We start from the raw sequence: 17,903 nt of genomic DNA on the forward strand, positions 1-17,903 counted from the left end.
TTAGGAAGAAGAAAGTTCTGCTGCTAATTAGTAGCCATGGGCGAGGTGGTAGGCCCTCAGTTACAGGAAAGTTAAGGGGCAGCGTACCAGGCCACCAGTATCTTCAAGCCAAATACAGGGCTAAATCATGTGATAGAGGACCTAGGATCTTTAAGTAAGGACTTAACAAATGAGGATCATGAAGTGATAGAGGGTGGGGCGGGAAACAGTTTGGAGAGGGATGGGGCATATGACATAGGTGGTGACCTGGACGAGATAGCTTCCCTGACTCATGGCATCGAAGTACACTTTGTTGAGCTGTTCTGGCGTGATGATCGACCACACCTTGATGGAGCTGTGAGGTGAATGAACGTGAGGTTAGGGATGGTTCTGAGGACAGCCAGCTTTGCTAATGTTTCTCTGGTGCCCGTCAGGACTATCAACAGATGGGGTTTCACTAGACATGGCTTACACCTAAATAGGACTGGGAAGGGAAGATTGGTACAGTTGATTCATGAAAGTATAGGAGGTGGATCTTGGGCCACACATAGTCAAATACCTGTTGTCCTGGGTAGGAAAAGTAGGTCTTTTTTTAGGATAAATCCATACAACAGGTTCCCTTGCCTAAAGGGTATCTCCAGCACTTAAAAAAATACGGAAACAATCTCTCACAAGACAGATTTTAACACATGAATGGTGGGATCCATGTGGTTCCCAAGTTGTGTAGCGACCGTAAACCATAAAATTACCAAATAAGCAGCAACCAGTCTCAAAATCATGTTTTATTTATTCACTTTTGCAAATCGATTTCAACTGATTAACAGCCATCATCGGTGCTACAAATACAAGAATAAAAATAAAAATAATTAATAACAGTGACCAAATGAATAAATGTACATAAAGCAATGTAAAACCAATTAAATGTATATAGATGCATTAAACCATTTAAAATGCACATACAAATTTACCTTTCGACGAATATGTGCCCTGATTAATAATACTGTCTTAAGCAGAGGTCAAACATAAAGTGATACATCGAGAATCGACTATGACAACGTAAACCATAAGGGGGTGCTGCAAAGCAAACCCCCTTATGCAGCACCCCCTTATGGTTTCTCATTGTCATAGTCAATTCGCGATGTATCACTTTATGTTTGACCGCTGCTTAAGACAATATTATTACTCAGGGCACATATTCGTCGAAAGGTAAATTTGTATGTGCATTTTAAATGGTTTAATGCATCTATATACATTTAATTGGTTTTACATTGCTTTATGTACATTTGTTCATTTGGTCACTGTTATTAATTATTTTTATTTTTATTCTTGTATTTGTAGCACCGATGATGGCTGTTAATCAGTTGAAATCGATTTGCAAAAGCGAATATATAAAACATGATTTTGCAACTGGTTGCTGCTTATTTGGTAATTTCAGATTTTAACACCTCAAATATCACATACCAGATGTCACAAAGAAAAACAATCCATTTGAAACATGCAGTCAATAAAAAATAAAAATAAAATACAACTATTAGAAGTTGAGCTCCAATCTTTGAATTGCTCAGTAGTTTGTATTACTCAGAAGTGGTGTAGAGACACAGAAATCCAACATGTAGTATTATTACTGTATGAAAAACCAAACTCTTACAGCAGAACTACTTCAAGGGGTGGAGGATCACACATTTATATCAGAAAAGGAACACAGTTCAAATCAAGACATGTCCTCAGTAGCATAAATGAAGACAAACTCTTTGAAATATCAGCTATTCAATTAACAGGGCTTGATATCACCAAGAAATTAATCATTTTGTTTGTGTATAGATCTCCCAGTGGCAGGGTGGACACTTTTTCAAAAAGTTAACAGAAGTTCTAGATAAAGTCTCAAGTACAAAGGTTAACATAATTCTGTGTGGGGACATTAACATCAACACTATTATCATAAATGAATCCAGCAGCACCTTCATAAACATCCTTCAAAATTTTGGCATGTCCCTATTGGTCAATAGTGCAACAAGGGTTACCACAATGACTTCTTCAGTAATTGACCATGTGGCCACGAATATGGACAGGAAACAATGTGATGTAGCTGTAAAAGATCTTGGACTATCAGACCATCTCTGTCAAATAACAACAGTAAAGTCAGGCATTGAATCATTCCCTAAACTAAAAGCCTACAAACAACATCTATCAGAAATCAAAATAAAAGATTTTTCAAATGAACTAGAAAAACAAAGCTGGGATGAAGTGTATAAGGAAACCAATGTGAATATGAAATTCTATATATTCTACACATTGTTTAAATTGAACTTTGAAAAGGCATTTCCAAAAGTATGCATGTCTGTATCAACATCTCACAAAAAGTACATCTACCTCTACATCTACATGATTACTCTGCAATTCACATTTAAGTGCTTGGCAGAGGGCTCATCGAATCACAATCATACTATCTGTCTACCATTCCACTCCTGAACAGCGCATGGGAAAAACGAACACCCAAACCTTTCTGTTCGAGGTCTGATTTCTCTTATTTTATTTTGATGATCATTCCTACCTATGTAGGTTGGGCTCAACAAAATATTTTCGCATTCGGAAGAGAAAGTTGGTGACTGAAATTTCGTAAATAGATCTCGCCGCGACGAAAAACGTCTTTGCTTTAATGACTTCCATCCCAACTCGCGTAACATATCTGCCACACTCTCTCCCCTATTACGTGATAATACAAAACGAGCTGCCCTTTTCTGCACACTTTCGATGTCCTCCGTCAATCCCACCCACAGAGGACGAACGAGTGTAGTGTAAGCTGTCTCTTTAGTGGACTTGTTGCATCTTCTAAGTGTCCTGCTAATGAATCGCAACATTTGGCTCGCCTTCCCTACAATATTATCTATGTTGTCTTTCCAACTGAAGTTGTTCGTAATTTTAACACCCAGGTACTTAGCTGAATTGACAGCCTTGAGAATTGTACTATTTATCGAGTAATCGAATTCCAACAGATTTATTTTGGAACTCATGTGGATCACCTCACAATTTTTGTTATTTAGCGTCAACTGCCACCTGCCACACCATACAGCAATCTATTCTAAATCGCTTTTCAACTGATACTGGTCTTTGAATGACCTTACTAGACGGTAAATTACAGCATCATCTGCGAACAACCTAAGAGAACTGCTCAGATTGTCACCCAGGTCATTTATATAAATCAGGAACAGCAGAGGTCCCAGGAAGTTTCCCTGGAGAACACCTGATATCACTTCAGTTTTACTCGATGATTTGCCGTCTATTACTACAAACTGCGACCTTCCTGACAGGAAATCACGAATCCAGTCGCAAAACTGAGACGATACCCCATAGGCCCGCAGCTTGATTAGAAGTCGCTTGTGAGGAATGGTGTCAAAAGCTTTCCGGAAATCTAGAAATACGGCATCAACTTGAGTTCCCCTGTCGATAGCGGCCATTACTTCGTGCGAATAAAGAGCTAGCTGCGTTGCACAAGAACGATGTTTTTCTGAAACCATGCTGATTATGCATCAATAGATCGTTCCCTTCGAGGTGATTCATAATGTTTGAATACAGTATATGCTCCAAAACCCTACTGCAAACCAACTGTTGTATACGATTGCTAAGTAGGGAGCTATTGTATCAGCGTAACCTGAAAGGAACCTAATCGGTATACAATCTGGACCTGAAGACTTGCCCGTATCAAGTGATTTGAGTTGCTTCGCAACCCCTAAGGTATCTACTTCTAAGAAACTCATGCTAGCAGCTGTTCGTGTTTCAAATTCTGGAATATTCCATTCGTCTTCCCTGGTGAAGGAATTTCGGAAAACTGCGTTCAATAACTCTGCTTCAGCGGCTCAGTCGTCGGTAACAGTACCATCGGCACTGCGCAGCGAAGGTATTGACTGCGTCTTGCCGCTAGTGTACTTTACATACGACCAGAATTTCTTCGGATTTTCTACCAAATTTCGAGACAATGTTTCGCTGTGGAAGCTATTAAAGGCATCTCGCATTGAAGTCCGTGCCAAATTTCCCGCGTCTGTAAATTTTAGCCAATCTTCGGGATTTCGCATTATTCTGAATTTCGCATGCTTTTTCCGTTGCCTCTGCAACAGCGTCCGGACCTGTTTTGTGTACCATGGGGCATCAGTTCCATCTCTTACCAATTTATGAGGTATGTATCTCTCAATTTCTGTTGCTACTATATCTTTGAATGTGAGCCACATCTCGTCTACATTTGCATAGTCAGTTCGGACGTAATGGAGATTGTCTTTAGGAAGGCTTCTAGTGACACTTTATCCGCTTTTTTAAATAAAATTATTTTGGGTTTGTTTCTGGTGGATTTGAAAGAAACGGTATTGAGCCTAGCTACAACGACCTTGTAATCACTAATCCCTGTATCAGTCATGATGCTCTCTATTAGCTCTGGATTGTTTGTGGCTAAGAGGTCAAGTGTGTTTTCGCAACCATTTACAATTCGCATGGGTTCGTGGACTAACTGCTCGAAATAATTTTCGGAGAAAGCATTTAGGACAATCTCGGAACATGTTTTCTGCCTACCACCGGTTTTGAACAAGTATTTTTGCCAACATATCGAGGGAAGGTTGAAGTCCCCACCAACAATAACCGTATGAGTGGGATATTTATTTGTTGCGAGACTAAAATTTTCTCTGAACTGTTCAGCAACTATATGATTCGAGTCTGGAGGTCGGTAGAAGGAGCCAATTATTAACTTAGTTCCAGTGTTAAGTATAACCTCCACCCATACCAATTCACACGGAGTATCTACTTCGACTTCACTACAAGACAAACCACTACTGACAGACACAAACACTCCACCACCAATTCTGCCTAATCTATCTTTCCTGAACACTGTCTGAGACTTCGTAAAAATTTCTGCAGAACTTCTTTCAGGCTTTAGCCAGCTTTCTGTAACTACAACTATTTCAGCTTCTGTGCTTTCTATTATCGCTTGAAGCTCAGGGACTTTCCCAGCACAACTACAACAATTTACAACTACAATTCCGACTATTCCTTGATCCAAGCAAGTCCTGTATTTGCCATGCACTGTTTGAGATTGTAGCCCATCCGGTACTTTCCCGAGGCCTTCTAACCTAAAAAACCGCCCAGTCCACGCCCCACAGCCTCCGCTACCCGTGTAGCCGCCAGCTGAGTGTAGTGAACTCATGACCTATTCAGTGGAACCTGAAACCCCACCACCCTATGGCGCAAGTCAAGGAATCTGCAGCCAACACAGTCGCAAAACCGTCTGAGCCTCTGATTCAGACCCTCCACCCGCCTCTGCACCAAAGGTCCGCAGTCGGTTCCGCCAACGATGCTGCAGATGGTGAGCTCTGCTTCATCTCGTAAGCAACACCGGCAGCCTGCACCAAATCAGATAGCCACTGGAATCCAGAGAGAATTTCCTCAGATCCAAAGCGACACACGTCATTAGTGCCGACATGTGCCACCACCTGCAGCTGGCTGCACCCTGTGCTCTTCATGGCATCCGAAAGGACCCTTTCCACATCAGGAATGACTCCACCTGGAATGCACACGGAGTGCACACTGGATTTCTTCCCCTCCTTAGCCGCCATATCCCTAAGGGGCCCCATTACGCGCCTAACATTGGAGCTCCCAACTACCAATAAGCCCACCCTCTGCGATTGACCAGACCTTGAAGGCTGAGAATCATTCTCTGAAATAGGGCAGGCAGCTGCATCTGTCTCATACAGAGACAGTACCTGAAACCTGTTTGTCAGACGCACCGAGGCTTTCTGATCAGCCTCTGGGGACGTCTTTCGCTGCCTGCCACGCCTTGGAACGACCTCCCAATCAACTACAGGCGAGGGCTCAGCCCCACTGCAGGCAGCAACTGGGGCAACCACAGCAGCAGACTGATCTGGGGACAGACGGGACTTGGTTGACATCCCCGTGATACCCAACTCCGGCTCCCCACAGTGGTGCCCACTGGCAACAGCCTCAAGCTGCGTGACCGAAGTCAGCACCGCCTGCAGCTGTGAGCAAAGGGATGCCAACTCAGCCCTCATCCGAACACAGCAATCGCAGCGCTGTCCATTCTAATCGATGTTGAACAACAGTTACTGAAACACGAGTCCGTGGCTAGATAACGCAAGGGAAACACGCAAAGAATGTATTAACTAACCTGTACAAATGCCTAACGACTGCGCTACAATCTGCCTGAATTTACGATTACAGTAAGTAAAACTCGAAATTGCACCTCCTATACGAAACTCACACGCAATTGAAGTAAGAATCTACGAAGTAAACACAGAGAAGAAGCTATATACGTACCTTTCTGCGCTATCGATGTGCACCAACTGGGAGCTCAGGCCACACTGGTCTCTGAGAGCCTACTAGACAGACAAGTGCCACTGATGTACCAATACAAAACAAATGCCTAACGACTGCGTACAACCTGCCTGAATTTACGATTACAATAACTAAAACTCGAAATTCACACGCAATTTAAGTAAGAATCTACGAAGTAAACACAGAGAAGAAGCTATATACGTACCTTTCTGCGCTATCGATGTGCACCAACTGGGAGCTCAGGCCACACTGGTCACGGGTAACAGCAGGTATTAAGAAGGCCTCCCAAACACTTAAACACCTCAGTTCCATGAAAAAGATTCGCAGTGATCCAGAATTCTTAAATTTCTATCATAGATACAAAAAGATCTATAGGAAGGTGCTGATTGCTGCAAAAAAGTAATTTAATGACAAAATACACTCCTGGAAATGGAAAAAAGAACACATTGACACCGGTGTGTCAGACCCACCATACTTGCTCCGGACACTGCGAGAGGGCTGTACAAGCAATGATCACACGCACGGCACAGCGGACACACCAGGAACCGCGGTGTTGGCCGTCGAATGGCGCTAGCTGCGCAGCATTTGTGCACCGCCGCCGTCAGTGTCAGCCAGTTTGCCGTGGCATACGGAGCTCCATCGCAGTCTTTAACACTGGTAGCATGCCGCGACAGCGTGGACGTGAACCGTATGTGCAGTTGACGGACTTTGAGCGAGGGCGTATAGTGGGCATGCGGGAGGCCGGGTGGACGTACCGCCGAATTGCTCAACACGTGGGGCGTGAGGTCTCCGCAGTACATCGATGTTGTCGCCAGTGGTCGGCGGAAGGTGCACGTGCCCGTCGACCTGGGACCGGACCGCAGCAACGCACGGGTGCACGCCAAGACCGTAGGATCCTACGCAGTGCCGTAGGGGACCACACAGCCACTTCCCAGCAAATTAAGGACACTGTTGCTCCTGGGGTATCGGCGAGGAACATTCGCAACCGTCTCCATGAAGCTGGGCTACGGTCCCGCACACCGTTAGGCCGTCTTCCGCTCACGCCCCAACATCGTGCAGCCCGCCTCCAGTGGTGTCGCGACAGGCGTGAATGGAGGGACGAATGGAGACGTGTCGTCTTCAGCGATGAGAGTCGCTTCTGCCTTGGTGCCAATGATGGTCGTATGCGTGTTTGGCGCCGTGCAGGTGAGCGCCACAATCAGGACTGCATACGACCGAGGCACACAGGGCCAACAGCCGGCATCATGGTGTGGGGAGCAATCTCCTACACTGGCCGTACACCACTGGTGATCGTCGAGGGGACACTGAATAGTGCACAGTACATCCAAACCGTCATCGAACCCATCGTTCTACCATTCCTAGACCGGCAAGGGAACTTGCTGTTCCAACAGGACAATGCACGTCCGCATGTATCCCGTGCCACCCAACGTGCTCTAGAAGGTGTAAGTCAACTACCCTGGCCAGCAAGATCTCCGGATCTGTCCCCCATTGAGCATGTTTGGGACTGGATGAAGCGTCGTCTCATGCGGTCTGCACGTCCAGCACGAACGCTGGTCCAACTGAGGCGCCAGGTGGAAATGGCATGGCAAGCCGTTCCACAGGACTACATCCAGCATCTCTACGATCGTCTCCATGGGAGAATAGCAGACTGCATTGCTGCGAAAGGTGGATATACACTGTACTAGTGCCGACATTGTGCATGCTCTGTTGCCTGTGTCTATGTGCCTGTGGTTCTGTCAGTGTGATCATGTGATGTATCTGACCCCAGGAATGTGTCAATAAAGTTTCCCCTTCCTGGGACAATGAATTCACGGTGTTCTTATTTCAATTTCCAGGAGTGTAATATATAATGCAGAGAATAAAAGCAAAGCAGAATGGGGTGTTATAAAAAAAGGAAATGGGGAGATGCAAACAAATGCAGAATAACATACTGTAAGAGAGGGGAATAAAGTAATAAATGATCCACAGCACTTAGCAAACTATGTAAACGAGTATTTTTCAAGTATTACAGAGAAGTTACAGCAAAAATTCCCCCAAACGAATATAACACCTGTAAATAATGTTGCACTAAATACAATGATGTTACTTCCAACCACAGAGAATTAAGTCAGTAAAACAATTCAAAAACTAAAAAATAAAAAGTCAGTAGGCTTAGATGAAGTACCATGTGTGTACTGAAACAATGTATAGGGATTATACAAGGTCCCTTAACAAATATAATAAACGAATCCTTCACACCAGGGACATTTCCAGAGCTGTTAAAACAGGCAAGAGTTGTACCTTTGCTTAAGAAAGGTAATGCACAAGACATAGAAAATTACTGGCCCATTTCCCTGCTGTCAGCATTCTCAAAAATAATAGAAGCAATTATGAAAGACACTTAATGAATTACCTGAATAAATACAATCTTTTAAGCAAATCACTGTTTGGTTTCCGAAGTGGCAAAAATACGGAGTCAGCCATAGTAGAATTCACAAAAGTTGTACTTGATGCTCTTGATAAAGATGAGTGTGTCACAGGCGTATTTCTAAGGCGGTTGAGACAGTCGACCACAAGATTCTATTAAATGCTAATGACTGGTTTCGATAACACCTAACAGATAGGGTACAAAGAGTGGAGAGAACACATACTTCAAATAGATCTAAGCATTTAGTAAAACATTTATCAGAACCAAAATACGTTAATATAGCGGTTCCACAAAGTAGCATATTAGGACCAGTACTGTTCCTGATATAAATCAATGACTTTCCCAGTAGTGCTACTCATGATGAAAAAATCCTCTTCGCTGATGACAGCAATATTATAGTCACTGAGAAAACAAGAGAACTCCATGCCATGAAAGTAAATGAAACTCTTGAGGAAGTTTATGATTGGTCAATAATTAATAAGGTGACATTGAACATAAAGAAAACTAATCCCATGAATTTCAGTTTGAAGTGGAAAAATGACAATGTTAAATTAAATGTAGATGGCACCTTTATAGACTGTGTAACAAATGCAGAATTTCCAGGAATGAATATTGATTCTCAGTTGAAGTGCCATGAACACACAAAGATACTTGCAAATAGAATGTCATCAGCATGTTATGCCCTGAGAATCCTATCATCAGTGTCTAAGATGCAGTGTCTTTTAGTTACATATTATTCATATGTACACTCAATTCTTAGCTATGGCATTCTTTTTTAGGGAACAAATGCACAAAATATGAACACAATTTTCAAACCCCAGAAAAGAGCCATAACAATAATAACCAAAAACACTAGTCGAGCTCATTGTAAAGATCTGTTCAGAACACTGGGGACTTTAACTGCTCCATGTGAATACATTTACTAGTCAGTTGTACACATCAACAATAACATTGGTAATTACTGCACAAATAGCTCTGTCCATGACCATGCAACAAGAGATAGACTCAACTTACATTTACCAAGAAAAAATAAACATAAAATTCAAAACAGCATTTTCTACCAAGGAATAAAACTGTACAATAAATTACCAAAAGAGATTAAAGAAATTGCAAAAATGCACTTATTTAAAAATGCAGCTAAAAAGTACCTGTTGGCAATACATCTTAAACATTGAAGGATTACTTAGCTAAAACAGAGTAGGGGTTTGATAAAAAATGTTACACAAATAAATAATAATAATGATGATGATTATAAAATATCCAACATTCCACATAACACCTTCACTTTATGTTTTCTTCCTTCTTTTTTTTCTAGAAATACTTACCCCCAACCTATACATAGCACAATAGTAAAACCTCTTCCTCTTTCTGAGCTCAACATCTCACTCACTATGAAGGGATGCTGACTCAGTTTTTCAGAATAGCAAAATGGGAAATTGCGGTACCAAAAATGGCCCAGAGATCACCAGTGTGTGTGTGTGTGTGTGTGTGTGTGTGTGTGTGTGTGTAGTGAGTGATGTGTTATGAAACAATGTGTGTTTAGTGTGTGCAGTCACTGATAGTGAGATATGAGTGAACAATGTGGCATTACATTATTTAGTAAGCTATTTGTAAAAAAAAGTATTGTATACCAGGAGTAAATCTAACGATTGTCTCTAATTAGAAGTCTGTAAATATATGTGTATACGAATTAGGTTATTTTAAATTGATCTAAATTTGTCAATACTTTGACATGTCTTATATCCTTGGAAAAAGAGATCTAGGGATGAATAAAGCTGCTACTACTACTACTACTATAAAGTGGAATTTGTACATATCGGTACTGTATTTAATACGAGGGTCATTCAATAAGTAATGCCCCACATTTAAAAAAAAATTAATATACACAGACAAACGTCCTTGTTGGTGATTCATATTTGATGTTTGTTCTGTGCACTGGTAAAGTTTCGAACGGTTCTGGCAAATAGCAGAACCGTAGTACAGGGTCAAAATGGCGTCTACATACGACTCACATTACAAGCATCATGCTGTTATTGAATTCTTGTGGACAGAAAAAGAAACTGTGGTGAAGATCGATAAACGTTTGTGTGCTATGCTACAGTTGATATGGGTACAGTTGGGCGATGGGTAAGGAAAATTACAGCCTCAGGAAACGCAGAAACATAGCTCCATGATCAACCCACGCTCGGGGCATCCTGTCACAGCCACTGCTCCAGACATGCTGAATTTTGCGGATGCCCATATTGGTGCCGACGGGCGGATCGCAACCCGCCAATTGTCTCTACAGTCGTCGGACAGCATGGGAAGTGCGTCTGCAATGATCGGGACTCTCGGATATTCAAAGAGATGCTCACGATGGGTTCCACGAATGCTCACAGTGGACCATAATATTCAGAGAAAGGCCATTTCATCTGAATTGTTGGAGCATTTTGTGATGGCGTCATTCTTGTGGATGTGATGTGAAGAGTGTCATCTATCAACTCAGAGGCATACGTGAAGACTCTGAATAAACTCAAGAATCGTTTCCGACATGTTCGATCAGACAAGAATCCAACATAAATCTTGCTCCAGCACGATAATGCACTCCCACAGACAAGTCTGAGAACCCGTGAACACATTGCCAAGTTCAGTTGGACATCGTTGCCTCGTCACCCTACCTTCCAGATCTGGCACCCTCGGACTTCTATCTCTCTATGGGGAACACACACTTTGTAGATGATGAGAGTGTCAGTCATGCAGTGAAAACATGGCAATGCCCACAGGACAAGAACTTTTATCAGCAGGGAATACATGATCTTCCACAACATTGGCGTATGGCGATAGAATGTGATGGATACTACATAGAAAAATGGAACATGGAAAAGACATGTTGATGTATATTGTCACCAAATTCTTACTCTTAACAATAAATATGTTCTGGAAAAAAAAGAAGTGGGGCATTACCTTTTGAACGACCCACGTATTTTGCAATGAAATGGATTGTAATATTATTGCATCTTGAAGCGAAAAAAGCACTGTGGACAGAATCAGATTGATTAGTCGGTGGTTGTCAGGCATTTATAGTGCTTCATAAAGAAATAGAACGAAACCTTCAGACACTGCAAGTCGTTTGCTAAAATATGTGTTTGAGGGCAAGTTTTTTCCTTAAATAATGTGTTTGTGGCCGACTTATTTATCGTTAAGTAGCTCTCTTGTTTGTGTGTGAAGGTTTTACAAGCATGAGTGGTCAATATTTATGTGGTTTCACTAGCTAATCTCAGTACACTAAGTTACTTGAACTATTAAAAGCCAAATAAGGGATGCAAAGCAAACCTATAGGTCTCAAAGGGAAAGATATTGAGTACAATATGATGACTGCATAAAAATTTGCACTGGACTGGCAGCTAAACTTAACCTTAAAAACACCAATTATTCGTAAGATGTGCCAGCAGCTCATAACACTCTGTTCCTTTTAGTAATTCTCGGTGCAGTTTTATGTAAAAAGTGAAAAAACTGGTGCTTCGACTGTCTAAAATATGAAGTGCAGATTCCCCTTCCTTAAGCTTCTGGTATAGTGTATGAAATTTCCCTTTGTATTTCGTAATGACCGTTTTTGGACGCCACTCTGTTTTGTGTTGTTCTGCACTTCTGTATTCCTTCTCTAATATACAACTGTCCTTGCAGACTGCAAGCCACTTGAATCAAATAAATGTCATTCTTGTGTGAATGTACACTCCGGCATCTACATGTATAAGCTACCGTATTGCATATGTGCACTTCACACGTAAAGATCACGTCACTTGATTTGATTTGATGTTCCATGACGTGACGGACATTGAGAATAAAGTTTGATGTGAAGGTGCCGTGACGTGACAGTGCCGTGATGGACGTTGTGAATTGGCCTAAACCTAGACAGTGCCGTCACATGGCATGGCAGGATGGGACTGCCACTGTGCATGCCACCATTTGGAATGCATCTCAGAATATTTAGATGGGACATGACGTGACGTGACATGACAGACACTGTGAATTGGTCTTAACTCGTCTTCCTAATACAGGAATATTTTTGTAAATGAAATTTCTTTTACTTCAAAAGCAAATATGTTGAAGATTCTTGCCGTTTGTGGCTCAGATTTAGCAACAGTTGTGGAATTGGTTTCTTTTAAGTTGGGAAACAGTTTTATTGATTTTGACGCTTTATTATGACGTCTGTGTGGTTTTCCCTTAAACTACAGTTGTGGTGGTTTATTTGGTACTTTAAATAATGACGGTATTACTTCCCATGTTGGCTATCTGTTCCATATTCCACCACAGATGAGGTATCTTATTCTTGCCGCTGCAATGTATTGCGTTACGCTCCCGTTTGTAAAAACCATTGTACTACCCAAAATAAACATATATTATTCGCTTCCGCTTTCACGATCGCGCGGAACTCAACAGTTTTACTTACTGGAGCGTTGCAGTAGGTAACAAAATCGAGGAGAGGTGAAGTGCCGCGACAGTGTGTTAGACTGTGGTTACATTGTAGTTATACGGCGTTCAGTTGTTAACGCAGAAGACAATTCTTTCGTCTCGCAACCCGGCGCAAATGAAAATAATATCCATATTTGGCGCCTCGACGGTAGCGCGTTCGATATATATCGGTCGGAGACGGGCCGCAATATGAATATACAACGCTTCTTGGCTAATAACCCCAATTGTGTGTTTGCAAATAATAATGTCTTCTGATTTTTTTTCATTATATCCGTCATCAACTCCTTTAAAGACTATTTACAGGGTACACAGAGACGTTCAAGCAATCTTGCTTCACGCACTCCATAAGTGAATTCTAATAAATGTATTTCACGAGGAAAAGACCCTTCTCCTGTAGAGTCCACCGGAAATTGCAGCAGGTATTTGCCTAACTCAGTGTTGTTGTCTGTAGTTAAGGACGGAAACAAATAACTCCAACTGAACTAATTTCCCTGGAACCCCAGGTACATAAAATGTAGCGATAAAAATATGCACTAATAATTGTTTCTCAATACTTAATACATCTAAAACTTTGTTGTTAGACAATTCCTTAAACCATCTACGAACTTGACGGAAACGTAGGTGTCCTATAGATTCGATTACAAACAAACGGAAATCACGTATATTTAACTTATTAACTACTTGAAGTTGGCAACAGTGGTGCATACCCATGTTGCGTTTGTGGAATGGTTGCAGAGTATTGTGTTTTATTTTGAAGTAATAGTTGTAATTCGTAAGCAAGGTGTTAGTTTTCTTGGAGCATAGAGTTATATAGTTTAAAAACTAAGTTGCATTTATTAGCTAGGTGATTATGCCTAAAAAGAACAAACCGAACAGGAGCTGGGGCAGCGATGGAGGAATTCGTGATCCAGGCAAATACTATTTCGGTGAGTAATTTTCACACGTGAAACACTACTGTATACGAAACAGTGAAGCACATTTTATGTTTCTTCGTAAATGTAGATGTACATGTTTCTTATTCAGTTTTCCAGTACGCAGATCATTCCCAATCAAAATGGCCTCTTTCAAAGTGCACATTTTTTCTGTAAAAACAAAACGAAGCGTGCATGCCAAATTCACGTTCGTAAATGATCAGCAGGACAGAGGCTAGTGTGGGTTTCCGTAACTTATATTCTTTTGTTGTGGTGTCTTGAGATAACATATTAACATAGGTTGTTTGTATTTGGACGACCTTCGCCGATCATGTAATTTCGATTAAGCTTTAATTTTGTATCATGGGAGATAACCACTTGACCATTATTTCTCTTTCTGTATGAGATCTCGAGGATGAAGTGAAGTAGAAGGAAACACTAACAGTTTGTGTCGACAAACAAAATGAATCGGCCTTCCAATTACTGCGGAAGGTTCGAGGTTCAAATCCCTAACGATTAAAGTTCCTATAAGTCAGTAAAAATTATTATATCGACATCAAAAATTTACTCTCTGCCATAGATTGGTTACTTGTTAATATTTCGTACACACACACACACACACACACACACACACACACTGGTAAACAAGATAAAAATAAAAAAAAAGGTCTGTGCTCTGAATGATCAGAAATCATCTTCAATAGTGGTATGTAATTTTTTAGTGTTTGTGGTAACTAACTAGTCAGTGAAATTTTCCAGTAACGACACAGCTACCTTTGTCATCATAACGTAGCTATGTTATTACTACGTAGGTTTTCCATGCTGTCAGCCAGGTGGTCCAGACATACTTGTTTCAAAAATTTGTTTTAATTAAGGTACAGCAAAACCAGTACACAAATCAGCTGAGCTGTGTCTGTAAACTCTACCTTTAACAGAGTCCTTGATTAGAGCATATGGTCACGTGCTATGTAAGTGACTGTGTTTGAGATGTCAGAAAGAACTTACTCACATTGTAGCAACAAATCATGGAGGCTAAGACCAGTGTCAGCTCGAAACAGAGAATTGCAAAGATTAAAGATGGGAGATGCTTTCCAGCAATGAAATTCTTCTTTGCAGCTCCTAATGAGATTAAAGAAATATGAGCACCTAATATTCTAGTCCTCGCTGATGCTATGAAATTGGACCAATAATAAGTAAAAGCTAAATTAATCCGTAGTATCTAGAATTTATTGTAGGCTTTTAAAATATGCAAAGCCGAGGCAGAGCAGAAGTTATCCAATTGTTTTTGGAAGAATTAAAGATGAAAACTAAGGATTGTGGACAACTTCCAACTCCCATGAGGCATGGTATGTGGAAGTGGTACATAAGTACTGTGCTAAAAATATTTCATATGTTTCTTGCTCCTTTCACATGGGAATGATGATTTCAACCAAATAAGTCTAGTAAACATGGGCTCTGAATAGCATATCTTAAGATAGGTTGGTTGATTTGAGGAAGGGGACCAAACAGCGAGGTCATTGTTCCCATCAGATTAGGGAAAGATGGGAAGGACATCGACCATGCCCTTTCGGACGGACCATCCCATCATTTGCGTGAATCAGTTTGGGAAAATCACGGAAAACTTATTCCAGGAAGACAGAACGTGGATTTGAACTGTTGTCCTCCCGAATGCGAGTCCAATGTGCTAACCGCTGCGCCACCTCGCTCGGTACTTATCTTAATAGCTATGAACCCATCTTCAGTACCGTGAAACAAATCTTCTAATGCAAGCTCTTTGCTTTCCATATTGTGGAAGAAAGTAGTAGGGACCAAAACAAGAAAAATTGAATAGTAAGCATGGGTTGTAAGATACATAGCCTACCTTAAAAGCTATGAGCACTTGTTCAGTAAGAGAGACGTGTTTAATAGTAGTGAATTTGAACGAGTGGTCTTGAGGTATGCATTGTAGAGCCCATGTTTATCAGATTTATTTGCTGAGCGTGATCATTCCTGACTATTGGCTGTGCCCCCTTAACTCGAGATGACTGGGTGTTTGTGTAGTCCTCATTATTTCATTCTCGTTCATGAAAGTGGCGAGATTGGGCTGAGCAAAGGTTGGGAATTTGTACGGGCGCTGATAACTGCGCAGTGAAGAGCCCCCCCCCCCCCCCTCCCTCCCGCCCATAGCAATAATCATTATCATGTTCCACCTTAAGACACCTTGTGTAGAGAGTGGGAAGGATATTTAATGATAAGCCTAATTTTAACTACAATTTTTGTTTCTCACACCATGGTGATTTTGAGAGGTAGGTGTAGGTGTGTGTGTGTGGGGGGGGGGGGGCGGGGGGGAGTAATACAATGTGACTTCTTGGAACATATGTTCTTGGAAAATTGACAGCAAATTTCTCCATAATGCTCTACACCTCTTTTTGTTGTGCCTACCGCTGCAGAGGAATGAGCTCCTCTGTTGTGCTCAGGTGCTTACAAATTCAGGATTAAACGCACCTCTTTTTTTAGTCTTCTCAATCTTTCTTATTTATCTTCTTTGGGAAGGTTCTCAGACTGGTTGCATTGAAAAGTGTTTTGTAAACCATCTTCATTGTTAGAATTATTCAATTACAGTAGAGCGTCGATTATCTGAACGTCGGCCAACCAAACGACCGCTTAACCGAACTGTGTACTCGCTCGCACCTGTTACTCTCCCACCCTACTGTCCATCGTCCCCCTCACTCCCAAACCAAGTTTCCCACAGTAGTTACCGCACTGGGCCACCGCTGGCGGAACATTGCTTCTAATGGGGCCTTCACAAGGCGCTGCTGACCGGCCAAGCCACCAGTCGCTGTGTTTCAACAATCAGCACACTTCTGTCGGCTTGGCACTGGCAGTAGAAGTAGCGGCAGTATCAAAGCTATCCACAGCAACAGCTGCGCCAGCTTATAGTTGAGGTGTGCCGCTCCGCGCACTTTGAAGGATTGCACGCCCCCAAGAAGAGCTTCTCACGGTGCAAACAGTCACCTTCTGTCCTCTGTTACGACCACTTGTGTGCTGCTGCGTGAAGAAGTGAACTTGATGATTTTTTTAAATGTTAATTTTGTATACTGTGTGTATTGTTCATGCAAAATGCATATGTAATATGTATATAATTTTGTTTAATAAACTGTGCCACATACTATATATTCCTACTGAAGTTGCCTTTGTATGTTGCTTTGTAATACTAAAACAGATGCTTGTTTTAATGAATAAATTTACTGTACAGTACTTCTTTTTGGCAAATAAACATCTACAGTTCGATTATCCGAACAAACCAGTTTTCCGAACACCCATGTCCCCCAATTACTTCGGATAATCGACGCTCTACTGTATATGATTTCCCCATGGCTAGTTTTAAAAGCTCATTTCACTTTGTCCTTTAGAGTGTGCACTCCTGAATGTTGAAAATATGTGGCACTTCCCAGTGACTGGTTTTTTTGGAATACACACTTCTTTGTCTACAACAACAGCAGCAGCCATAAACGGTGCAATAGTGTTTCTAGTGTTATCCAGTAGGTGATACATTGCAGCCCTGCAACACTCCTTTGGGATACACCGAAAATTAATTTTACACATGATGATTTTATTACAGTGTGAAAGTTGAGGATCATGCCATTAACCTGGACACTGTTAACTACTGTCTTCTGGCTTTCTGAGAGACACACAGCACAGGACAAGTTTCTCAAGGAATTTGAGGGATTTATATTTATTTTTTTCAGAATGGTTTTCAGTGTCTGAAAAGCACAATATGTGATCATAGAGCATAGCCTTTATTTCTGCAACAGATTCACATCAGTAGTACAAAGCCTTGTAGA

General features: G+C 41.5%; 1 protein-coding gene across 1 annotated transcript in view; it reads left to right on the forward strand.

Moving 5' to 3' along the window:
* Positions 1 to 13,865: 13,865 nt before the first annotated feature.
* Positions 13,866 to 17,903, forward strand: part of LOC126106809 (nuclear RNA export factor 1-like) — a 140,548-nt gene continuing 136,510 nt past the window's right edge. Inside the window, exon 1 of the mRNA XM_049913202.1 lies at positions 13,866 to 14,094. Coding sequence (XP_049769159.1) covers positions 14,019 to 14,094 — 76 coding nt within the window. The 5' untranslated portion in view covers positions 13,866 to 14,018. The remainder of the gene's footprint in view (positions 14,095 to 17,903) is intronic.

The sequence above is a fragment of the Schistocerca cancellata genome, chromosome 10 (genome assembly GCF_023864275.1).
Source record: "Schistocerca cancellata isolate TAMUIC-IGC-003103 chromosome 10, iqSchCanc2.1, whole genome shotgun sequence".
In the NCBI taxonomy this organism is placed as follows: domain Eukaryota; kingdom Metazoa; phylum Arthropoda; class Insecta; order Orthoptera; family Acrididae; genus Schistocerca; species Schistocerca cancellata.